Source organism: Pituophis catenifer, unplaced genomic scaffold, assembly GCF_029215685.1.
Source record: "Pituophis catenifer annectens isolate HBS135680 unplaced genomic scaffold, rPitCat1.0.hap2 SCAF_6, whole genome shotgun sequence".
In the NCBI taxonomy this organism is placed as follows: Eukaryota; Metazoa; Chordata; class Lepidosauria; order Squamata; family Colubridae; genus Pituophis; species Pituophis catenifer.
This window is the reverse complement of record NW_027256886.1, coordinates 44,264,449-44,290,751: the sequence shown is the minus strand read 5'-3', so window position 1 is coordinate 44,290,751 and position 26,303 is coordinate 44,264,449. Positions and strand designations below refer to the sequence as shown.

Genomic DNA, 26,303 nt, shown 5'->3' with positions numbered 1-26,303 from the left:
TGCATGAATGTAGGTAAATTTATTAAATTTAATGCTATGGTCCATTACTGAACCTGAATTAACAAATATCCCTCCAGTGATTAATATTGACCTTTCTTTGTAGTCCTTTCCTTCTGGCTCCAGTTAGCTGGAACTGGCCTTATCATCTAGGAGTGTCAACTGGGGTGGGTCAGAATGTCAAAAACAATATTTCCTCCACTGAGATGCCAACTCATTGCAAAACAATTGTTCTTAGTGACAGCTGTCCATTTGCAGCTAACTGTAGTTTTGGAAACAATACTTGTTGCTTGACTTGGACAATGTGATCTTTGATCTTGCCTGTTCCTGTTCCAAATAGGCCTCTCCAGAATTGGAAAACTATTACTTGCTCCATTAAGCCTGAAAGCTTCCCGGGCAGATAATTTAGTAACTCTCCTAGCAATTGGTTTCCCGAGTACCATATCTTTCTGAACAATAAACAGGTATAGTTAAACGGATTCTTCATTAACAGTCGCATTGCAGGACTCTCCGATTTCTCAGCTGACCACATTCTTCAGCACTGACTGCTTGATTTGCAACATTTATTTGATTTTCTTCGGCACCTTCACCACTATCTCCATGGGCTCCTTAGCTTTGTTGCGGTAGGCTTGGCGGATTATGTCCACAGCTCGCTGGTGTGTTACATTCTGTAGACTCTCCCCCTCGATTGCAACCAACTCATAGCCAGCCTAGCAAAAACAGAAAACAAGCATGGGACAAAAATGAAAAACGGCAAAAGCACAGCAAATTACAATTCTCACCCAGATGTTTCGCTCTCATCTGGATGAGAAGTGAAACGTCTTCAAAGATAACCAGAAATTCAAGTTGCATCTTGAAAAAGCACCTTTGGGATAGGAAATTAAAGGTTTTCTTAGTCTTAATTTCTGTAAGTTTCTTTATACTTATATTATTTCCAGAGCAAGCAGAAAAGACAACAGGATTAAAGATTCTTGGAAATTGGAATTGGAAATTCTTGGAAGTCCTGTTAGGTACAGGCCTTCACCAACTCAAACCCTGATTGTTTCCATTCGGCTGCAAATCTGAATTCACAGAATAACTTGATCAGCATTTACAATCTAAAGCCAAGAGGAAACCTACAGGAAGTGCCTCCAGCCCTTTTCCGTACTGCTGACAACAGAAGGAAGGATCTGCTCACAGATGCCAGAGGCTTGAAAAAAGGGTGCCAAGGCTTGAAACTGGGTTCAGGAATAGACTGGATATCTGTAAAGTCACTAAAATACTAGCATTACATGACCATATTGATCAGCTCCTGTTAATAAGTTAGAAGCTCTGGATTTTAGTGAAGTTTTTGAACTGCAAAGGGGTTTCACCTGTGTTTTTACCACTCCACTCCCATTCTCATCTGCCCTGGCAACCTAAAGCCATTTGGGGCTTTAATCCAAATCAGCATAAACCAAACCTGTAACCCCTAAAGGAAAGAGGCCTCCAAAAAGGAAAATCTAATTAGAACAGCCTGGTGGGCAGGCTAGCTGGCTAAAGCCCACAATGGCTCTTTGTCAACCCCCAGCTTCATTACGGAGGCCTTGGGAAATGTTGCACAGTGCCTTGAACTATGAGGGACCCTGAACGGCACAATGGGGTGTGTATGTTGCCTAGGCCTTTAGTTACAAAGCACAATGTGGTTTGTTTTGTGTAGGATAGGAATGAGTTTAAATGAACAAAATGGGCCAGGCTGTGATATGAAAGAATAGCAAAGTATTCAATGCGGTCACAAGAAGGAGGGAAGATGGTCAATTGTCCTCTTCAGTCCTTCAAATCTGAACCTGATTCTACATAAAGTTTTGTTCACATTGTGATCATCTTTATCCTCATTCTCCAAGTCGGGGATAGTCTGGATCAGGGGTGTCAAAACTGGCGGCTCATGGGCCAGATGCAGGACACGCAGGCCATGCCCACTCCGCCTCCGCCAAAGCAAAAAACGTCATGATACATCACAATACATCACACAATGCAATCAAATTTGACACCCGTGGTCTGGATGGTCCATATTTGTTGTGATTAAAGTATGGAAATCACCCCAGACTGAATAATCAAAAATAAAAATGACTAGTTCTAAAGTCGCTCTAAACTGTCTACTAAATTGATCCCTCTTTCCAGCAGAGTTTCTGAAGTAATTAATTTATGCAGTTTAATTGATAAAAATTCTTTTGAAACAAAATGATCTGTGCAACACTTGGAGAAACTCAAGCCTGTTACTGTCAATTCACAAGCAGGTGGTTAAAAATATAATTACTAAAATCTGTGCAAGACTTACACCTGAGTGATGGCTCACTCAGATTATGTAAAAGGGATGGCTGTAGCAGTGGGATAAGTTGATCATGGTTTTAGAGCATTTGATTAAGCTACTGAAGAAAGAAACAAGGAGCATCTGGACCTCCTATTTGTCCATCTAGTAGTAATGACAGATCCCCATTTTCCCCTCCCTACTGCTTCAGCTACCTCCAGTTCTCCACTCAGAGATGCTGCTCCCCCAGGAAATATCTTCTCTATCTTCACCATTGGCTGCAATCTGGATTCTATTCCTCCTGAAATGCTGATACCTGGAAAACAAAACAGTGCCGTGAGTAATTAGGAAGTTGTGGCATGTTTGAGCTTCCGCAAATCCATCTCAAAGATAAAATTATACCAGTCTTAAGGGTAAGCATCCTGCACATTAAACTTGGCTACTGATTACTTCACCAACAAGCTTTCATATATATATATATACATATATACATATATACATCATATATATATATACACATACATACATACATACATACATACATACATACATACACACACACACACACACACACACACACATATATATATATATATATATATATATATATATATATATATATATATATATATATATATATATATATATATATATTCTTCCAGGATGTTTTTTTAAACTCATATTCTGATCTGGGATTTCCTGGTAGTCTCTCACACAAACACTACTCAGTTCAGACTCTGTTTCCTTATGAGAGAGCTGTCAAGGTCAGAGAGGTGTGTAGTTTAAAGGATTCTGTACTAATCAGCAAATGGCAATCTAATTTCTTCCAAGCGGTTTGTCAAATACAATCTAATTGACACCTACACCATTTAGTATACTTCTCCATAACCTTTTACTCTGGTAAACTAACCTTACTTTTACTATATTTTATACAAAGTTTCATACCTCTCTCTCTTCTTATGATCTTATAAACTCCATCCAATTATGCTTCCTCAGTCTTCTACTTGCTCTCATCTTATTCACTCTTTATACATTTTCCCCAAATCAATCCTCATTCATTCCCTTTATAAGACCAACTCAAAGTTCTTTTGTACTCAAGTCTCACTTTTGTATTCAGTCCATAATCATTCCGTATCCATTCATTTTTGGCCCTATCTTTGTTTATCACACTTCTTCAGTAACCCTGAAGAGTTCCTGTGTTCCACTTTTGTTTTTTTCTGATATACTCAACCCTTATTTCTGCAAGTGGGCCCAAGCACCCTTACACGTAGCATCATAATACTTTATCTACTTGTTCTAGTTTTTCACCTTTGTGCATAGCTTGCAATTGTTCGTTTTAGATTGGTTGGTCTGTGGTACATTAATTTTCAGCTCTACAGTACTCATTGCTAACATTTGCTGAAAATCTTTTAGATTATCAATCCACACAGCATCATGTCTGCACGGAAAGGTACACATTTACTTTATTTTACTTCTATCATAATGCATTCACCACAATGAGCAGTCACTGTTCAATTCCATTCCTTCTCTTCCATAATTAAGAACATTATCAAAATGTTCCTCTTATTATGCAATAATATCTCATACTATTATTTTCTAACACTAATATATGTATTGTCTCATTAATATATGTAATATCTCATACATAATATTTTTCAGTCATTGGCTGAAGACCATAAATCCGGTCTGCACAAATTTTGCTTGTTGTCACCTTTCAAACTCTTTTGAGTAGAATTCTACCAATTTTCCCCAGACATACTTTAAAAAAGTAATCCTGCTATAATTTTTACATTCATTTTTTTAACTCTTTGCTTTCTATAAGGGAACAATAACAGCATTTCTCTGACTTGGATGCAAGCTTCAAACATATATTAAACAAACCACAAAGCCTTTCTATAACCAGGCCCCATTCATATTTTGACATTACTTCTATTAACATCTGCAGCATTACAATTTTTTAAACATGCTTCCCATATTTATTACTTGTCACTTTTTAAAGACCAACCTTTATAGTATTTATTTCAATTGCATTCTTCAGCATGTCACAATCCCATACTGTAAAATAATTCACTGTCTCCAAAATGATTCTTCTAGCATTCCCAGTACCAACTTCTATCCCAACCATTTAATCATTTTTATTCTTAATTCCATTCACTCATTTTCACCCAATTCTGAAAGTTTTTGAAAAGTTCAGTCAAAATAACTTTACATGTTCCCCATTTCAGGGGTCTGTAACCTTTCTGGTGGGGGGGGGAATAATTCTGCACAAGCAACGGGTGCACGTATTTGTGCGTGCAACTCCATTTGCAAGTGACGGGTGTGCAAGCCCTCCGCTCACACAAATGGAGCTTCGCACGTGAGCATGAGCGCCTGCCACTCATGCAAATGGAGCTGTGTGCGCTTGTGTGCTTACCCGCCACTTGTGAGGCCCAGTTCTAAACTGGCCACAGCCCAGAGGTTGGGGACCCCTGCTCTATTTTGTTTAGTCTTAAGCATTATTTGCTCTCTTTGATTATATTCTTACTATCTTTTTCTCTATAAGCATTGCACAATCCCATTCTCTGCCCCCACCCCGGGTTATTCTGTTAATTGGATTAGGTAAGTAAATATTGATTTATTATTGAAGTTCATTTGCCACTACAATTATTTTTCTATTTATGATATATACGCTTCTTACATGATCATGGTACCATCCAGTTTTAGAGTAAAAAATATCCTAATATTTAATGTTCCTTCTGGTTACTGCATTTCCTTTCTCTCAAAGGATGATTCAATGGATTATTGGGTTGCCCAGTATTCCTTATAGAAAATTCCACATGCCTGTTATCATTTTGTAAACTTTTTTACACTTTGTCCCAGCAATCTCTACATTGCCTTTCCTTACATCCACTTCCCATATTAGGAGATTATCTTTCTCATCATAAGAGTCATACTTTCTCTCCCTGGAGCTGTTTTACTTTCACTCTACTTTCACTCTTTCCTTTTCTTCCCTGTTCATTTTTCCCCATGATCCATCTTTGACTACTAAAGAAGTATTGCTCAAGTTATTTTGGCATATGAGGCAGAAAAGCAGAGAAGTCACTGAAAAGTAAAAACTCACAATTTAAGAACAAATGCAATTGTTACCATGTAATAACTCACAATTTGCTACCTATTGATGACACCAAATGTGATTAGCAATAGGTCTGTTTCTCTCCATTTCAATTTAGAGAGTTCTGCTTACCCAGAGATTGCTTGTTCTTGGATAGGCTGACAGTCACCAATTCATATTCCTTCTCCTCCTTGTCATTGGGGCCATTTTGGAGCAGGTTCTCATCTCCCATTTCTGCTTGCATTACCTTGCTAGTAGCTGAAGTTTCCTTGAAGAGCTGTGAGAGCAGGGGCCTAGCTCTGCGTGGTCGATTAATAACAGAATAGAGGGTATCACTGGCAGGCAAAATTTCCCCGTGTGGTCCCCATGCAACAGCCTGTCTATGGCTTGATTTTGAAGAAGGTGGCCTCTCTCTGCCAGGTTGTCCATCTCCATGCTCCAGGGATTGCACCTGAGAGGTTACAGTGTGTAGGGAGCTCATAGAGGATTTTGTAGGTTTAGTTAGACTCCAATGGGGTTCTTTGCCACTGGCCACTGAGGAAGAGACCCTGTTGAGAATATAGGAATCCACTGGCACATCAGCAAGAGGAGTATAGTTTTGAGGTTGAGTCTGTCCATGTCTGGGAGAGAGCTGCAGCCTTCCCATGGCATCCTTCAGCATCTCCTTGTGTTCTTCCTCCCCATTTGCCTTGTTGGTCATCACTGGTTTCAGAAGAAAACTACCCCTGAAATCTGTAACCAGATTCACAAGATAAAATTGTTATTATTTCCTTTTTCTCTCAGTATTATGAAAATTACAGAAGGGAACATGTCCAGTATCTGCTGCTTGAGCGTTTCTGTTGTGTAGGTCTTGGAATGAAAATTTGGCTCCAAATATTGGACATATAAGCATATTGCTGTGTGTGTGTGTGTGTGTGTGTGTGTTCTCCCCTTACTAATCAAATTCAGATCACCTCCCTTGTGACTTATTTGGTAGGTAGTATTACTAGCTTATACCAGATATGCCAATAGTACTTCCATTCAACATTATTTCTGTCAAATTAATTGTTCTTTGAATTATTTTTAAGTGGCAGAGTCACATTGTTCAGAACTCCCATCTTCCTTTTTATTTTATAAATCCAGTTATTAAAAATATTCTCCTGCATAGATACAAATGCAGTGTCTTGAGATGAAGTGTGCACATTTAAAGTTGTGGACATACATTACATATGTATAATTTTCTTCAAATCTAGAATCCAAACTCTTGTGTTACAATTATAGGTAAACCCACTTGAGGGACAGGAGGGTGGAAAGGAAGTAACAGAAAAACTCACCAGGCACTGGAGTGATAAGATGTCTCTTTGGGGGTGTTTCATGCTGTGCTGGGCGGAGGGCAGGTGATCTCACTGTAGACATGGAGAAAAAAAAGAGCACTAAACATTTCAAAATGTGCTTATAGATGCTCCCCATTCAATATTAAGTAGATCCAGTACTAAGGCTCCACAAGTTCCAACTATGGCAGTGGCTGAAGAGTTGAAATTAAACTTTCACTATCTTTGATCACCATTCTATATAGACTTGGCTTGATATTACAATTGTTTATCCAAAAGGGAATCACATCTGCAGGGAAGGAAAAGAAGAGGCGCATGTTCCCATTTTTCATAGATGAAGGAGAGAAGCAAATGCAGTAGACACAGGTCCTGAAGGGCAACAATAAAGCATTAAAAGGAGAGGGAGCTGTGTGCCCCATATACTGCCATCTCCTCCTTGAGTTGTTGTGCTGTAAAACTGTTGAAGAGACATTCAATGCTAATTTGATTGACTTTTGCACAAGGAATAGGAGATGGACATGGTTTTCTTCTTTGCCTCATGTAGGCAAAAGGCTTGTGGCTGCACTGCCAATCCAGACTGAAGAGGGCCTTCTCTGACACGGCAGTCTTTCTCATAAAACAGATCTTGCCAGGAATGTCTGCAAGGAGAGACTCAAAAAAAGAAAAAGAAAAAAGTCAAGGGCTTTGGTCACCTAGTTGTGACTGCCATCTTTCCTTTTTTTGATCTCTTTGAAAACACCTGTAGTCTTGTTTGCACTACAGGTAGTCCTTGAATTATGGCAGATTGCTTAATGAGTTACAGCATCTTGGAAAGGTTAATAAAAGAGTAAAAAGTTGCATGCACACACACACACACGAGCATGTGAGTGTGATCTGGGAGCTTGGCAGTAGTTTGCATTTACAACTGGTTGCCAAGCAGTTTGTGAACATGAGAAGATCATTTGCAATCTTCTCTGCTGGCTTTTCCAGAAAATCAGTGGGGAAACTGGCAAGGAAGGTTGCAAGCTGTTTCCAAAGGATTTCCCTCCATCCACAGAGGCAGAAATCCTTCACTGGGCTGCAAAAACAAAACTAGGATTTTGAGAGCCAAGTTTATTTTCTGCAACCTGCCACAGAAGTTCCCTTCTATGCATAGATGGGAGGTGAACTCCTGCACTGGAGTAGAAAAATGAAGCCTGGATCCCAAAGATTCAGGCTTTGTTTCTCCAGCCCAGCACAGGACTTCCTTCCATTCACAGAGAAGAGCTGCCAAGCAGCTCTTTCGTTCTGTCCCAATTGTGGTTGTAAGTTGAGGACCAGCTGTATTTCTCAAGCAAAGATGTTACAGATTTGAAATTGGCTGAACAAAGGGCTGTACATCATTGTATATACTGAGATTTGAAAAGGCAATAATGTGAACACCATGATGCTTTGTAAGAAATAGTAACTGAGTTGAGGTTTTTATTTTCTTTAGCTGGATTTTTAAAAAATGGCTAAATAAATTGAAATGTTCTTTTCCTGGTCACAAACCTTTACGTGAAGGAATCTTTTCCACCATGCATATCCGTACATTTTAGTTTATTTTATTTTTGTGCCATCTTTGATCAATGTGTTTTATTTGGCTGTTTTCAATTTCTTTTAAGTGTTGCTATCCACCCAAAGAATTCTTTTTATAAGATTTCAACTTTTAAAAAAAGCCATATATCCTAAAGTAGATAATCCTGAAATCCAGCCAATCCACAATATAAATAAACCCTGGGAGATGATAAACACAATTCTTACAAACTTCTTCGCCTGTTCTGCTTTTGAGTGCATCATAGGCTTCCATTTCCAGGGGCACAACCATACTGTCAAAGCGGCCAAGATCTGTAGAGGCAATCACATTTCTGAAAAAAAGGAGGAAAATCCTGGATCATTGATCTATAATGCAGATCATGAGTACCTAATATAGGTGTTTCTAAGCACGAATATAATAACCACAATTTTAAGGAGCCCACATATAACATTATTCCATCATAGTTTCATAATTGTGATATATAAGACTACATATTCCATTACCTACAGCAGCTAAGGGTCATGTTGCCTAAGATAATATCTGCAGCAATAATGCCTATTGTATAGGCATTATCTTAGGCAACATGACCCTTAGCTGCCGTAGGTAATGGAATATGTAGTCTTATATATCACGGTTATGAAATTATGATGGAATAATGATATATGTGGGCTCCTTAAAATTGTACAGGCATTATAGACATTGTAGTCCAACACATGCTTGGGGAAGGCTATTAAATTGCTGAAAGAATCACAGCAATAGTTGTATCCTAAACATGTCCTTTATACTCTTTTTTTTGTTTGTGTTTGTGTGTATTTATATACGAAATTTACTCATAATACATACCCCGTTTCTCCTCAGGAAGTTCAAGGCAGGGCTTTCTCTCATTTTACTCTCAGGGCAGCCATCCTGGTGAGTTATATTTAGCTGAGAAGGAACAGCTGCCCCAAAGTTACCTTGTGAGCTCTGCGGCTGGACCAGATGTCAAACCTGGGTGTCTCTGAGCCATTCCAAAACTGTTAAACTGCTCTGGATGTCTGATCTTATTCTTACCTGATGTCTCGGAGAAGCAGCAACTTCTCAGGACGGTCAAGAATTGCCAGCAGTGGCCTCACCAGGTCTTCTACTCCACCTTCTCGAATATACTTTTGGAGGGAAAAATGATCAACATCAAATATAGAATAGATGCTTTATTTGGTTATTCTGGTTTGGGAATTATGTGAACAGCCTACTCCCCACTCCACAACCATTTTGGTTACCCTATCATTCATGTGATGGCCACTTGTGTCACTTAAGACTTATGCTCCCTATTCAATAGTTTGACTTCAAGAATTCAGGGAATATAGAATTCCCACAGGCATTTAAGGGGGCAACATTAACTCTATTAATAGAGACCAAGCAGCATTAAATATAGAATTGCATAGTTGTCTTTTCCCTTCATTCTCTTTCATGTTTTATGAATTTTGAAAACTAATGTCTTCCAATAACTTCCTACCGGTACTCTGGACATAAATTTCTACTGTGCATTGGTTCAAAGCTCCCTCTAATGGCTGTTCTATAGATGATGAGAAATGGGAGATGCCAGTAGTTTAAATGAAATTTCTCCCACCTGATCCCTCATCCCATGTGTTTGCTTAAAGGCCAAATTAAGCTAAGAGTTCTGGAATCTTCCCTGGAGGGAACAAGATTGTGGAAAGCTAGTTTAACCTGGTGAAAATCAGTACTGCCATTTGATTGGCAGGCTTGCTAATCTGAATAAAAGCTACATTTTTTAGAGGAGAATATTCCTTTGAATTATATACCTATTATATGGAATTTGACAATTGGACAACATAAATGGATTCTCCATGCCTTAACTATGCCCAAAAGACTAATATCAAAGCTTTGGAAATAAAAATGTAGCCTCATTTATTCAGCGAATGGAAAAACTGATTACACTTGCCACCTATAAGTGGCTTGCCTAGAGACAGACTTTGTACAGGCGAGTATAATGAAATATGGAACTCATTTATACAAAATACAATAAGTTAAAAGTGGATAGTTATGTATGTGTATTAGAAATATATATATATATATATATTTGAATAGTATTTATTTAGTAAATATGTTAACTGTTAAAGCAATGTATTTTGTTTCTTTTTTCACTTTTTAAAAAACATTTTTTATGTGTTGCCTTTTTTCTTGAGAATGCATGTATTTGCACCATAATTTTCTGTGTGTTTGTTTTGTTCTTTTTCTTTTACTATTTAATTTAAATAAAAAAATAATTTTAAAAATGTTTTGCTAATTTAAAGCATCCTGAACTAAGGCATCCCCACACTATGTAAGTTTGTATGTGCATAGGTGTATATTTATAAAACAGGGGGCTCAGGATGAATTATCTCAAGTACAAGAAAGCAAGCCAACTAATACCGTTCTGCAAGAAAATATAGAAAATAGAATATTGAGTTAAAGTTTTACAGCAGTGGTAGTTCAGCACAATTAGAGGACAGTACTTGGAAGACTGCTGGAAGTTACTGCATGATATTTAAATCAAAATCCCTTGGCATGCATGAGGGATGCTCCTTACTCGGGTGCAGTGTCGCAATACAGCTGCCACTTCATCTTCCATCAGCAGCTTCCTGGCCATGTCCTCAATGAGCAGCAGATGGCTGTCGATAATTTTGCTGGGCTCATCGCCACTGTGTTTGTCAGATCCCTTGGAGCTCAGAGAGACGAAGGACCAGCCTTTTTCTGGAAAGGGTCACCAAAGAAAGCCAAGGAGTATACATTTTATCAGCACTGAACAAAACAAGTTGGCCCTGCTCAAACTCGGAAGTGCACAGCTACAAGTCACACACATGCTCCTTTATGTCTGAATAAGCTGCCAGATTTCTGCATGCAATTTCCAATAACCCTCTCACAAGAAATCCTCTCATGAAAGATTATCAGAGCACAGGATATGGATGCTGATATGGGATGGAATGATGCCATTTCAGTTTTGCAAGCCAGCATGAAAAAAACCAGGACACTAATGTACTGCCTGTGCCCTTACAAAATTGTGTGAAGGATTCAGGACAATTGTGAAGTTCATCTAAATTGTGAAGCTCTTCCGGAATATCCTCAAGTAAGGATTACTTATAATGATTCAGCTACCAGAGGAAAAACTGTTTTTGTCTATGATAGAAAAAAACAACAGCGACAAGTCTTGTCATGGAAGATGAATACGGTATGCAAACTAATGAAATTATAGCAAGTGTGACCTTAGATCACCAAATTCTTATGTTATAATAAATTGTTAGTATATGCTTTGGTATAGAGATTAGTTTAATTTATATTCTGCCCTTCCCTGAATGATTATGGAAAGGCAAGCTCTAAATGCTTTAAGCAAGTAAATAACAAATGTTGAATTTGCACCAAGCATCCCACACTTTCAAGCACACATATGAACACTACGCAAAGCACATGCTGCACTCCTGCTCATTTACCCCATTTCAGAGTCCGGTTCACAAATTGCTGGATAATGTTAACTGCAGGGTAGTGGAAGAAAGACCAACAGCAAAGGGATTATGAATCTAATGAAGAAAGTGGATGAGCAGAGACTGATGTAGAGCTACTATACCAGGGGTGGGTTCTAAAATTTTTTACTACCGGTTCTGTGGGCGTGGCTTATTTTGTGGGCATGGCTTGATGGTCATGTGACAATTATTTAGGATTTAGCAGAGGTACTGGTCTACCAGGCTTTTAACTGCTTGCAGAGCTGTACCAATCTACCCATTTATTTTTTGCAGGCACTGATCTACTCATGTATTTTTGCAGGCACTGATCTACTCATGTATTTTTGCAGGCACTGATCTACTCATGTATTTTTGCAGGCACTGGTCTACCCATTTATTTTTGCAGGCACTGACCTACTCATGTATTTTTGCAGGCATTGGTCTACCCATTTATTTTTGCAGGCACTGATCTACTCATGTATTTTTGTAGACACTGGTGTACTCATTTGTTTTCTTTTAACACTGATCAGCTGTAGGGCGGCCCTTTGAAGCCCCACAGCAAGAGTTTAAACAGTTTTTTTCCCTCTAGCCATCAGCTGAGACTCAGGAGGCAGCAATAGATTGCAGGTGGGGCCAAATAAAAGCTAAGAATACGCGGGGGGTGGGGGGGGGGCGTGGGGGATGGGGGCGTGCGGGGGGGGGGAATTATAGCAGAACCGGGCAGGACCGGTTCGGTGACGTCATATCGTCATATTGTCACCACTACCGGCTCGGGAGAACCGGCCAAATCGGGAGGAACCACCACTGTACTATACTGTACTATATATCATAGTACTTGTCAGTCCATGAAAGATATATAGCCAATAGTGTTTTCTGAATCCTTGGAGAAATCTGGTTGTCCAGATTTTTGCAGCTCATATCTAGTAGCCCCTGGAGTGCAGTTAATTCTAAGCTAACTTCTGGAACAGAATATCTCAACCTTGGCAACTTGAAGAGGTGTGGACTTCATCTCCCAGAATTATACCTCTTTAAGTTGCCAAGGTTGAGAAATGCTACTCGGGAGCAATATTTGCCTCTCATTTTGCATTCTTTTTGCAAATGATGCTTGTAAGTCTGAATTTTTTTACTGCCACCAATTGCATCAGAAGTCCAAGGAAAGCAGTGCTATTATGCCAAGATACAATTTATCAAGATACATTTTCTCAAGTTTGCATGAGTTAAATGAAAAATATTTGAATAGGATTTTAATACCTTTCTCCAGACATGATTAACAGTCTATTTGTATACCAAGGACCTATTGATCCAAAGTCTCCAATGCTTACTTTAGCTCTTTAGAAAATTTGGAAACTGAAAACTGAACCCTGAAAATCCTCAGGGTTTTGTACAACCTATGATCTGAAAAGCTCCCTACCCTTGGCTATTCGTTTTAAAAGCTCACTTTTTATTACCTTTCTCTCCTTCAGACTGTGCAGGTAATTTGGACTTCCTCTGTGATTCCAAGGATCCAGTTGTTGAGCTTGGCCTCCCTAGTCGGGTGCTCTTAAAGAATAGGTTCATCAGGGTTTTGGAGCGCTGGAGAGTGACTTTCTTCTCTGATGGTACCAGCTTCCCTTTCTTTCTTTGATGCTTTTCCTCTGGGGGGAAAAAAAATCCAGGAAATCAAATCAGATGATCACAATTATAGGAAGAACATGAAATCTGAGTCTTGCCTCCAAAGCCCTCAAGGCGCTATCATTTCAACAAACTATTATAGCTACAATTTTGAAAGGTGATCAGAAAAATTGGTTTGTGGATGGGGGGGGAGGGAGGGGAAGGAGAGGGGGGGATAATAAATTAGTAATAGAGCCAAAAAAGTAATTGAATGTTTATGTGGTGTTGCCTTATGAATAATCTATCATTGTAATATAAAATAGAGGTAGACATAATGGTTTAGGGACACATACCACAGATGGTCAGATAGCTCTGTGATCGCTTAATGGGCTGACGGGGATGGCTGAGCGCTAGAAGAAGAGCCATTTTGGGGGATGGCTCAGTGATTTCCTTGCTAACAAATGTCTGCTGCTTCCTTAGGTGAAAAGACTCTTTGAGGCTTTCTGTGCGAATGGCCGTGTCTTTTAGGATTTTCATGGGCTGCACAATCCTCTGGGTCTCTGAGATCAGGCTCCCTGAAAAGAAGGCCCCATCAGGCAATGGTTCTGTCTGCATAGCGGTCTCTGCCCTCTGTGACGAATGGCTCTGAACTGGCAATTCTGTGGAGATGCCAACATCAACCATACAACCTTCAGCTGAGCTGGAAACTGGGGCCATAAATAGGCCATTCATAGAGCTTAAGGGGGTCCCCGAGGAATAGGATGACATGGATGAGCTGGATTCAGAGGTTTGGGACAGCTGCTGCAACTGGCCATTGGTCACTGCAAAGAGAAAGTAGAAGTTAGCTGTTAGGAGGTCTCCAATATACAACAAATGCATAGCTGTTGCACATATTTCACGTATTTCATTGGTTTGGTTTTCCCAGCACTCAAGGTGCTACATTTTGCATAAGGAAAAAGCACATGATTTTCCCAGATAATGCAAGTATTGCCATTACTACTGCTGCATTCAGGATGTTATGTGAGTGCCATTGATATCTACATGGTATTGTGGAATATTTTGATTTTAATAACTATCATATAGGTATCTATCTGTCTATCTATCTATCTATCTATCTATCTATCTATCTATCTATCTATCTATCATCTATCTATCTATCTATCTATCTATCTATCTATCTATCTATCTACCTACCTACCTACCTATCTATCACCTATCTATTCAGTTTGTATATTGCCTCAATCACAGAAACAGTATTAGAATAAAAACCATAACATAAGAATAAAAATAAACAATGATACCCACTGATATATTGATCCTTGATATTGCAAGGATGTCTTTAGGTTAAAGAACTTACTGAGATGTAATAGCTGGTCACCATAAATATCTGTCTGTGCAACACAGCACCTGTTCTTTGGTTCATATGTGTTTCTTAATGTGGTACCATTTATGTACAAAGGTAGGAAAGCAAAATAATGTTTTCTGAAATCCAAGAATGAAATAAATTTGCAGATTGATTTGCATCCCTTATTCTTCCTTAACAAAGCAACACCCTCTCCAGAAAAGATGCCTTACATCTGTTGAGCCAGCAGTACTCAGCCACCATTTCCTTGTATGCCGGGAATCTCCCTGTTTCCTAGAAGGGAGGGAAAGAAGAGATGCAATATGTCATGGGATCATTTGCTGCCTGCAAAACAATGTGTGAAAGCTTAAGAAACTAACTAAGTGGAGAAACACTGAGAAATGCTTGCCCCATGGTTAGGTCCTTTTCTAGAAGAAATTGGACCTGCTATGTTTGAAATTCTAAATCCCAGAGCAACTTAAGGAGGGAATTACTTGCCAAAAGAAATTCAGAGACATTTGGAGTCAGAAAGGGATACTAGAAAACTTAGCTGGGTGAGATTGTTGGTCTACACCTATTCAGAACTGAGGAAGTTCTATCTCCTCTTAGCAACTATCATTTCTTTAATAACAATGGCAGTCTTGAGAATGGGATGTAATCTTAGTCCTTTTATGATTAATACCCCTTACTATAACTTTTTTTTTACTTGGGAAGATATCAGCCTCACCTTAATGGTCAACATGATGTGGGTCTGCCCCTTTAGCACTTCCACTGCCCTGCTATGGCTGATGTTATCAAACTTGATTCCATTGGCTGCAAGGACTTGGTCACCAACTTTGATTCCATGTTGCTCAGCCAGCCCGCCAGGATCCACTCTGGGAATGATACAACATCGAACAAGCACAAGGGGGGCATTTGAAAGAAAGATCAGGCTTTTCCTGAGCAAACAAGGTAGGAGCAGAAGAAAATGGCACATTTTAAGAATGGGAGAGAGCAATGAAAAGAAATAAAATGTCTATGTTAAAATGGGAAGGCAAGGTTTTCTTCTGGCTTTCTCATAGCATTCCACCAAGCTTGGTGTCAGTATTCAATAAATAAGTGCTTTTCAGTCTAGTGTTCTCCAGATATATTGGACAATTATGGAAATCTCCCACTATAAACACCGGTAATTAGCAATAATGTGAATTGTAATTCCACACATCTGATGAACATACAGGTTGTGGAAGGCTACATAACAGCCTGCATATTTTTTTTTAACAATCAGTGTGGGAGACAGTAAACAGTTATTTCTGATAAATTTCCTAATATTCAATATTTTATTGCGCAGATGCTTTAAGTTAATGGTAGAAGATTTGGATAAATAAAATTCAAGCTTATACAGTGCTGAGTATGATTAGATACCAAATTGTATCAGACTACGAGCTATGTGCTTATAGATGTGTGTTCCCATCCCTGACCATGAGGATGTGATTAGTAAACCAAAAGAACATACAGTTCCTCTTGAAGAAATTGGGCTGAAAGAAGACCAAGGGATAAAGTTTTATGGGGTTAGGGTGGCCTGTGCGAATGCTGTAGATATATTATAATGGATTAAGTGATTAAACTGATCATCATAATGTCTATCTAACTTTTCTATCCTCCTCTAAGGAGTGATTTATATTCTAAGTTAATTATAGGGGGTAGGAGAAGCTTAACCCAAATCTGTAATTGCAATGGCAGTTATGATCAGGTTTTAAATGTTTTGTTCTCTCTGAAGTCCCAGTTTGGATCATCCCCCGGAATGCTTACTATTTGCAAAGACAGAATATCTCCCATTGAAGCTAAACAGAGTTTGAAATGGGGGGGGGGTAGTCTATCAATTCAGCCTCTAATTAACAGATCTAGATCTTGGGCACTGCTATTCTGCAACAGGCAATTTACTTCCCTGAAAAGGAAACATCACAGTTAAAGTGAAATTTGAATCTAACTCCAGATGTTATCAGGATCTGAAACACTCAACATCAGAAGGCTCTAGGAAGAGCAAGACTCACTTGGAGACATAGATGCCAAGACCATACTCCTTCCCTCCACGGATATTAAAACCCAAGCAATAATCATCAGATGTGGTATAGAGATGGACGATGCGTCGCTTTCCTATCTCAGAGCTGGTATCTGAGGGACTTGAGCCACTCCTCTCCACAATCAAGCGCCTGTTTACCACATCAACCCTGTGAGAGGTAAAGAATTAAGAAAGAATTTCTCCTAAGCAGCTGAAGTCTTTGAAGAGGCCTGCAAACTGCCCTTTCACCATTTTGATAGATAACTCATTCCCGCTTCATGGAAGTGGATGCTATTTTCAATCATGACTGATCAAAATGCAGGAGCATATCTTGCTGTGGCCCTCAAACTTTATAAATAGTCCCCTTTTGGCATATGTAACTCCCTCCCTCCTATTTATATAATCAGTGCCCAACACATCTGGATTTACACTTTTAAAGAGAGTGTCTGTTTTCCAAATATATTTGCACCTTCAACCTTCTAGAATTCCAGAAGAAGCTGATTTTAAAAAAATCAACTTCTCCCTATTAGACTGTGGGACTGGTGCTTAATGATACTCTGATGCCCTCAGAAAATCTACCTTCTGCTCTTTCGACAATTGCCTGCAGATGGAGAAACCAAGCAGCAGTCATTCAGTAACTGAAGGCTCTGGCTCTCTGCATGGCAGAAAAAGGCAGTGGGAGCAGGAGCTGTTCCTGCACTTCTGTATGTATAAAACCAGAACAGGAAGGGAATACCTACAGTTTTATTTATTTGTATTTACAGTATTTTTAAAATTTACATGGTGACACAACCTAATGACTTCCAGTGACTTTGAAGATGTGACTAGTCAACATATTGGCAGGAATCCAAATATGAGGGGGGAGGAAGCTGTAGACAATGAAACAGAGCATGACTGCAGCCTCATCCTTACAAAGGGGAAAGAAACGTCCTCACAGCTTGCCAAGCTAACTGAAGTTGAGAAAACTTTCCCATGAAGTGAGCAGCAATAGGTCTAAATAAAATCAACACTTGGTGAAGGGATATTTAGCAACGGATAGAAAGTAAAAGAACTTACAGGTAGTGTGAGAGCCCTCACAAGGTGGATGGTTTGTTGAGGTGCTTCCAAGAAAAAGGCAGCACGCAGGAATGCAAACAGTTGAAACTTTATTTAAAGATAACGCAGGTAAAATGAGTTCCCTGGCATGGAGGCATCCATGCCTGGACTGAGCCCATGGATTAGCCCCAAAGGAAGCTAGAACAAAAAAGAGCTAGAGGGCAGCCCCTGAGCAGGGTTTTTTATAGGGACCTTTGACCCCTCCCTTACCAATGGGATCAAAGGTGTTTCTTTACTTCCATCTGGTGGCCTTTTAAGAAACTGCCATGGCTGGCACAAAAACTTCTAACAGGTAGGAAGAAAGGGTAGAATGGAATTTGGATGAAAGGGAAAGAAACATAACTTCTAAGGAAAATAGAACCCTTAAAATGTCATTATAATATGAATAATTTAAAATATGTCTTACAGATAGTCCTGGACTTACAACAGTTCATTCAGTGACCGTTTAAAGTTACAACAGCAAGCAATGAAAAAAATGACTTATGACCATTTTGCACACTTACGACCATTATAGCTTCCCTGTGGTCATGTGCTCAAAATTCAGATGCTTGGCAACTGGTTCATATTTATGATGGTTGCAATGTCCTGGGGTCATGTGTTCACCTTTTGCAACCTTCTGACAAATAAAGTCAACGGGGAAGCCAGATTCACTTAACAACCATGCTACTAGCTTAACAACTGCAGTGATTCACTTAACAACTGTGGCAAGGTAGCTCGTAAAATGGGCAAAATTCACTTAACAAATACCATGCTTAGCAACAAAAATTTTGGGCTCAATTGTGGTCATAAGTTGAGAACTACCTGTATGTTGTAAATAAAATTGTTTTGCTGAATGAATGTGTTTATTTTCTAGTTGTTGCCATTACCAAATGACAGCAGGCTTTCCCTCACTTGGTGCCTTCCAAAGTATGACCTTCAATTCCCATTTCAATTCCCAGAATTCCTCAACCATATTGTAGTCACTTATCTGAACAGTATCCAGACTAGGGAAGGTTGTACTAGCATATGAAGAGCAGTGGCAGTAGCCAAGAGCATTTCTGCATTAGTGAATTGTAGTAAATTGTTGTGGCAAAATAAACCCTCTCCTTATTAGTGATTTATTTCTATAGCGATGACTGAATAATAATATAAATTATTAATGCAGAAATCAATGATAAATTGCTCATCTGGAAATATTCTCTCTTCAATACAAATAAATATTTTCAGATATTCAAATTCAATACTATTTTGTGTTTTAAATTTAGAGTGTTTTGAATACTAATTTGATTTCTAATTTTCCTGCAATTGTTTTTACATTACAAATGAATTCAAAGGCTTCTACTATATACATGTTATTTTTGTTAGTTGCATGTTATCACAAAGCATTGCCTTTTACCTATTAAGTGAGTTTACATACTAGTTATTATTGCAAGACATTGTTCAAGTATGATCAGAGCAAAAATTTATCCATTGTGAGTCGATTCCAAATACACAGTTGAGAAAGGATAAGGCTAAAACATAGTTGTGGATGAGCTGAGCATTCCATGCCAGTGTGAACTCTATTGGTTTTATGACATAGAAATTGAGACTCTAAATTTCCTCTGAAGTCAAGAAGTTCAAAAACTACTGTAATACACCAATGCATATCAATTATCTGTATTGCCCAATATTAAATAACAGTGCATTTCAAATTACCTATCAAATATTAACTGCCTGATATCTGGTACTGACATCATATCTCATTTTGTACCATATTCTGGTGTTAAATGGTGCATTGTATTCAAGTTTCCATGTCCCAGAGAATTTTCAGAACTGATAATTTTATTTTAAATAAAATGTCACCAAGAAATTCATTCTGGTTTGGACTTCCCCTTTCCCAATATTCTCATCACAGGTGAGTTGTTTTTTTTTTTTTTTACCCAAGCTTATCAATTCCCAAGGCATGGTCTGAGGATATGTGACACGCCTGCCTTGCTAAAGGTAAGGAAGTTAGTATCCAAATAGGGGGATTACTTGGGTAGTATTTGTATGTTTCTGTGAGTTCCAATGGGCTCAATTTTTCAGCCAGATCTCAGAGAGCATGATTTATCCTCTTTCATCAGTTTCCCTTTTTCCTTTTATTAAATTAGGTGGTTGTCAGCTACTCCATATATAGCAATAGCACTTTTTTTAAATTTTGATTTATATGCCGCCCTTCTCCGGAGACTCAGGGCGTCTTACAAGGCGTTAAGCAATAGCCTTCATACTTTTGTATATTTTATACAAAGTCAGCTTACTGCCCCCACAAACCGGGTCCTCATTTTACCTACCTTAGAAAGGATGGAAGGCTGAGTCAACCTTGAGCCTGGTGAGAATTGAACTCGCAGTAATTGCAGGCAGCTGGAAGCTAAATACTACCTTTAACAGTAGCATTAGTCTGCTGCGCCACTCAGGCTGATATAACTTAGACTTATATACTGCTTTACAGTGCTTTACAGCCCTCTCTAAGTGGTTTACAGAGTCAGCATATTTCCCCCAACAATCTGGGTCCTCATTTTGTTGATCTCGGAAGGATGGAAGGCTGAGTCAACCTTGAGCCTGGTGAGATCTGAACTGCCGAATTGCAGGCAGCCAGCAGAAATAGCCTGCAGTACTGCATTCTAACCACCACACCACCGCGGCTCTTACAGGTATATAATCTTCATATCCAAATTACTTCACATTACACAAATAAAGCTCCCCTTTAACCATAGTTTTAAAGTAATTCATTTTGGAAGAGGAAGTTTAACCCAGTAACCTCACATCCTTTTGACCTTTCCCTCTCTGGTTCCCTATCACAGTTCACTTTAATAGCATTTCCCTGCATCTTAGGAAACCTGATCCCTTGGTCACTGCTCTTCTGAAGCCAGTATGTTTGTCTGAGTCAGTACAATTGTGATTTTGGGGTTATCCATGGTTGAAAACAATGGGTATAAATTGGCAATGACAGTTCAACTTACCATGTAGTCTTTTCTTTGGAAAACTTTATCCCTGGCACTTTGCCCATACGTCTCACAACCATTCGCAGCCTGTTATTCCCTGTCAGGACCTTGATGGCACTTCCCATTGTAATGTTCTCCAAGCTCACACTATTCACCTCTGTGATTTTATCTCCAACACAAAGTCCAGCCTGTTCTGTTTATATTAAGCAGAGAATGCTCAGCATCATTGATTGTCTTTTTCTGGGCTTACTAAAATTAAAGAACTACTAAAACAACAAAGAGACAAACTACAGCAACTTATTAACATCAAAATAGATTAGAACTCTGAATTATTATCCATTCATATATAGTATATTGCAGGGCACATAGTATGTTACCCAAATATTACTTTTTTGGGTTATCTGTTTTTTGTACTATATGGATAAATATAGTCAAACTGTAGGTTTTTTCAAGTATTTTGAAATAAATGTTTTTTCTTTACATTATCAAAATGTTGATTGTTCATGATAGTCATAAGCATGTGAATCCTGACATATTATCATATTTTCCAGAACATCACTACATACATTCTAAAATGTCAGATTTAGCAATATGATATACTGTACAAAAGAAAATATCTGATGAGTGACCTTTCAGCGACATTATTTTTCATTTTGATTACAATATCCAGACACATGTACTGGAGTAGAAGCGACTAGCATTGAACCCAGAATATATATTTGTATTAATAATTTATAAGCAGATTGTTGCCTGGGAACATGGAAGCCTTTTTACTGACCTGCACTGCTGCCCTCCTCCACTTTGCTGACAAAAATACCCAGGCCATGTTCAGAGCCCCCACGCACACTGAAACCCAGCTTCCCGTCTTTGCTCTTCTCCACTGTAATGGCATTGATAACATCACTCTCATCACTGTTAGCTGTGAAGGGAATATAAAACAAAATACTGTAGTAATGAAGGTATAGCTTCAAAAAAGCTCAATATGCTGGCATGCCCAGTGGATGCTTAATCCTGCATCCAAAACACAATCTTAACTCCATAGACAGAAAATCAGGAGCAATGTTTAGACATCTTTCTGAACTATGTGCAGATTAGCCTTTTTTCAAAATGACATACCAGTTTTAAGAATAATAGTGAAATAGGCTGGAGCCAAAGGCCACAGACTGTGTTATAAATTTCAGACAAATTACTTAAAAAGTGAATAAGCAAGAGTCCATGGCTGCTGAATAAGATCAACCCCACTCATGAGTACCATAGATTTTGTTTTGAGGTAAGACACAAAAATTGGTCTAAATCCTGAAATAGTTTTACAATTACAACAATACCTCATTCAATTTAGAGGGAAAAAAAGAGAAAATCCTGCTTCTATCCATTTATTATCACTTTTATTATTTTTATAAATACTCCAGAAGGTGAACATATCCAACACTTCTGTCTCCTGCCCCCCAACAATAACCCTGTGAGTTGAGTTGGGCTGAGAGAGAGAGTGACTGACCCAAAGTCCACCAGCTGCTTTCATGGCTAAAGTGGGACCTGAATTTATAGAACATTCTAGCCTGGTGCTTTAACCACTAGACCAAACTGGTTATCTCTCTCTCTCTCTCTCTCTCTCTCTCATCTCTCTCTCATCTATTATCTCTATCTCTACCTCATCTATATCTGTCTGTCAGACTTCGATGCTATCTCAAAATAAATGAATTTCCAAACTGCCAATCTTTAAGGAAATCTTTTCTTTAATTGAGCACAGCCACCGGATCATGACTCGATGCAGACAAGACTGACCTTTTGCCCCCCAATCCCTCCCTTTCCGATCCCCAAATCTCTGCTTCTCATTGGCTATCTTCCAAGTCATTCTTCAGACTTCTTGTCTCGTCATTTCCCAGGAATGTCTCCTCCCCCTTCATTTCCATGACAACCTGACTTCAAAGGGATTTAGCAGGCAAAAGTTCAGAGCTTATCTCTCTCTCCTCTGCTCTTTATGCCAGCGTTGAAGCGCTGACACTGTCTATATATCTATAACTATATATCTGTCTTTATAACTACATATAATTATATCTGTATCTGTATATTTGTCTGTCTGTCTAGCTAGCTAGCTAGCTATCATCATCTATCTCTAACTATCATCTCTCTCTCTCTCTCTCTCTCTCTCTCTCTCTCTCTCTCTCTCTCTCTCTCTCTCAAGTTGGTCTTGAGCCATTCCTTGATTACTACAGTATCTAGGGAGACTTAGCAGTTGTCCCTTCATACATATTTTTTAATTTTCTATTAGATCAAATTTTCTCCCCAAGAACATTTTAGATGTGTAGGATGATAATACTTAGTGCATCTGTTGAACCTGTGAGCTTGGAGTCTTGGACTGACAAAATTCATAGTCCAGCATGATGGGTGTAGATAGTTGTGGAAGGCCATATATTAAAATCCACCACAATATTTAGAAGATGGTCATGCTTGATTACTGGAATGAAATATGAAACCATATTTCTTTATTATCCCAGTAATATGTGTACATAGGAAAGTAGAGTAGAAGTCTATCAATACACAAATGATATGTATTTGTGGATAAAGGTTATCTATGTTACACAAATGCATAACTGGCAGAACTTTTCATGTTGTCCATTAAAACCATGACTGGATGTTTTTAAGAAGAGACTAGAAATGAAATAGCATAGGTTCTCCTGCTTGAGCAGGGGGCTGGGCTAGAAGACCTCCAAGGTCCCTTTCAGCCCATTCATTCATTCATTCATTCATTCATTCATTCATTCATTCAAAAGGATACTAAACTTTGAAGACAAGCTGCTAATAATATCTGCAAATGTGATTTTCATCTTTGCTGAACATTCATAAACTACATCAGAAATCAGAGCTTCAGATATGAGAAATGTCATTTGTGTACTGTGGTCTCCCCTGTTCACCCCAAAACTACCTTCTAGTGGTGTGTTGATAAGAATAACTCTTCCCATAGGCGATGATGGGTGGAAGTTTGGATTAGTCCCATTCATAAGACGATTCTGCCTGCTCAGCAAGAGCAGGTTAGCTGTGCTGATGTCACTGCTAGAGTCCTGAGAATGAGCAGGATAAAAAAACTCCTTCGGGAAGGAATCAGAAACATTAGCCATGGCAAGATCAGACTTTGGTTGCTCATGAAGAGACTTTCAAGCCATCTGATTCTACAGATCTTTTGGAGAAGCACGCCTTGTTTTGGGTGATGGAAGAGTCTGTTTTCCTCATGAAGGCTCACAGAGTTAGATTTTGGCCCCTTTGGTTGTTTTCTTCAGAGGAAAAAGTTGTTGAGCATATTCCAATGCATCTTGCTATTAAGTGCGAGAGTTCATTTTGCTGAGGAAAATTGTATGAAAATACAAATACAAAATACAAAAAATATAGAAAATGTTCTTATCTTTAAAATGGAGGATTTAGATAAAACATCTTGCTTCTCAGAGGGCTTGATTGTGATTTGCTCTTAATTCCATACAGTTGTGCTATATTAACAACAAATATGTAATTAAACATACATACATACATACATGTATATGCATACACACACAAACATTTATATACTGCTCTACTTCAAAAATTTCAGATTGAGATTGGAAATCTATCTACAAGGAGAACTTGGAAGAAATTACACTGAACCATGTTGGATATGAATTGTGAGAAAATATGATTACATTGGCTGGAATCAGGAAAATAAATCTGTTTGTAGGCTAAAATAACTTCATTTTATGCCATTTTGGAAGCCTAGTCAACAAGTCATCCTTCAGCTTTTTTAAACTTTTAGGAGAGAATAAAACTTTTTGTCATTTTCAGTGTTGAGAAAATCTTCTACGAATTAAAATGTGTGAGTCAAATATTAAACCACTGAATATGACTTAGGGAGTAAGACATAATGGCTGTATTCGCCCAATGAGTTAAATAGTTCTGGTTAAAATAATTAGAATGTCTTAGCAGTTCTACAAAATGAAAACTTTGTTATTTTAAACTTGGTTTTAGTTTGGTTTCTTGGCTTAGCATGTTGTAGAAACTCAATTCATTTGATTCCTTGTATGAAATATTGTTCAAATCCAGAAAATTGATTCATTCATCAGATTGTACAGGGCTATCAGATCCTGTTGTAAAAATCCAGATGATAGTTGATAGAGACAGAAGGCTGAACTGATTTTGCAGACCAAATTCAGTAACCCTCAGCTGAGTGTTATGTGAAAAGCAGTTACCATAAAGTAAAAAAGAGTCTAATGCATAGTCAGCATTCCTAAATCATTTGCTATTTGGAGTAATATGGTGGATGCATCATTTTATGCTCTTAAGACTTAGAAGCAGACATATTACTGGAAATCAACATGATGAATGGACAATTTCAAAGTAGCAAAATTATTGTGTAGCAAGGAATTTATATGTAGAACAAAAAGCAGAGAGTAATGAATAAAACTGATTCAGAAAAAGATAATTAAACTTAAAACTGAAAGGAAGATGGGGTCAGATTCTTTCCTTTCCAAGATCACAGTCCGATGAAGAAGTTAAACAGAGCGCAACTTTACACAATCTGGTATTCTCCAAATGTGTCGGGCAGGAATTATCCAAGATTCCAAAAGTTGCAGCACATACACATCTGTCAGGTTGGGAAATGAAAGTCTAGTATACCTGTTTACTTTATGAATGTAGCATTAGGTATATGGCTTGGAAATTTCAAGCAAATCTGATAAGCTTCCATAGTTTCATATTCATATGGAGACCAGAACATAATTCTAGACAGAAATTATTTCATTTGTTCATGATTACATCAGACTACCCTGACATTTCTATAGTAACTGACTGACTGAAATCAGTGCAAATTTAAATGTTTGAATGACAAGAAAAACAATTCTTTTAAAATTTATTCTGATATTATTTTTCAGAAAATAATCAGAGACTAGAAATCAGGAAATCGTTTTTGTTTGTATGTTTATACTTTCTTATACTTAAACATGTACCACTTTGTTCTCCACTTATTATAAATTAAATGAGTAGGAATAACTAAAACAGGCACTTTCAAACAGGAATAACTAAAACAGGCACTTTCACACATCTTATGGCAGGCATAAACAGTTCTCAAAACAGGAAGATGTGAAGTGCAGGTAGTGTGAAGTACAGGTAGAGACAAATAGACATTAAACAGTAAACAGTGAGAACCTCATCAAAATGTCACTTTAAGTTACACTGAAAGATTATTTCATAGCTGGACATCAAGCTGGATTTGAATTTAAAACTCATTCAGTATTTCTATTTGACTCTGTTGCAATTTCTGAAACATCTAGCGTCCCATATCATTAAGTAACACTTGCTTAGAACTTGAACCAGAATGTAAACATATCACAGCAAAATATTTTGCTCTTAATGTGTAACATTTTCTTTTCATTAATTACAAGCTCTATTGTACTCTCAATAATACATGCCTTTTGCTTATAAATAGCAGAATTGAGGGCATTGTTATGTCTAAGAACCAGGAGAGTTCTCCCTTCTGCTACGTAATCTCACATAGGAAAGAGAGAAGGGATTTTCCAGGCTCTTCAACATGAATGATATACTAGGCCCATTCCCCTCCCCTTCCTCCACAACAGCCTCTTTGCTTGCACATTATCTGGAAACAGCCTG

General features: G+C 38.3%; 1 protein-coding gene across 1 annotated transcript; it reads right to left on the bottom strand.

Moving 5' to 3' along the window:
- Positions 1–513: 513 nt before the first annotated feature.
- On the bottom strand, positions 514–23,791 carry PDZD7 (PDZ domain containing 7). Its single transcript, XM_070945948.1, has 16 exons — positions 23,599–23,791; positions 21,454–21,594; positions 20,694–20,868; positions 16,634–16,810; positions 15,331–15,541; positions 14,837–14,897; positions 13,615–14,082; positions 13,120–13,305; positions 11,663–11,704; positions 10,765–10,928; positions 9,249–9,340; positions 8,426–8,529; positions 6,668–6,739; positions 5,487–6,086; positions 2,479–2,579; positions 514–707 (listed from the first exon to the last, which is right to left on the bottom strand). The coding sequence occupies exons 1-16, from the start codon at positions 23,789–23,791 to the stop codon at positions 561–563; spliced, it is 2,934 nt and encodes a 977-aa protein (XP_070802049.1). The 3' UTR covers positions 514–560.
- Positions 23,792–26,303: the final 2,512 nt, after the last annotated feature.

Coding starts and splice junctions, on each gene's coding strand:
- PDZD7 (XM_070945948.1), bottom strand. CDS start 23,791: ATGGCTAATGTTTCTGATTCCTTCCCGAAGGAGTTTTTTTATCCTGCT. Junction 21,595..23,598: donor TATCAACACACCACTAGAAG/GTAGTTTTGGGG, acceptor TTCCCTTCACAG/CTAACAGTGATGAGAGTGAT. Junction 8,530..9,248: donor CTGCTTCTCCGAGACATCAG/GTAAGAATAAGA, acceptor CCTTTTTTTCAG/AAATGTGATTGCCTCTACAG.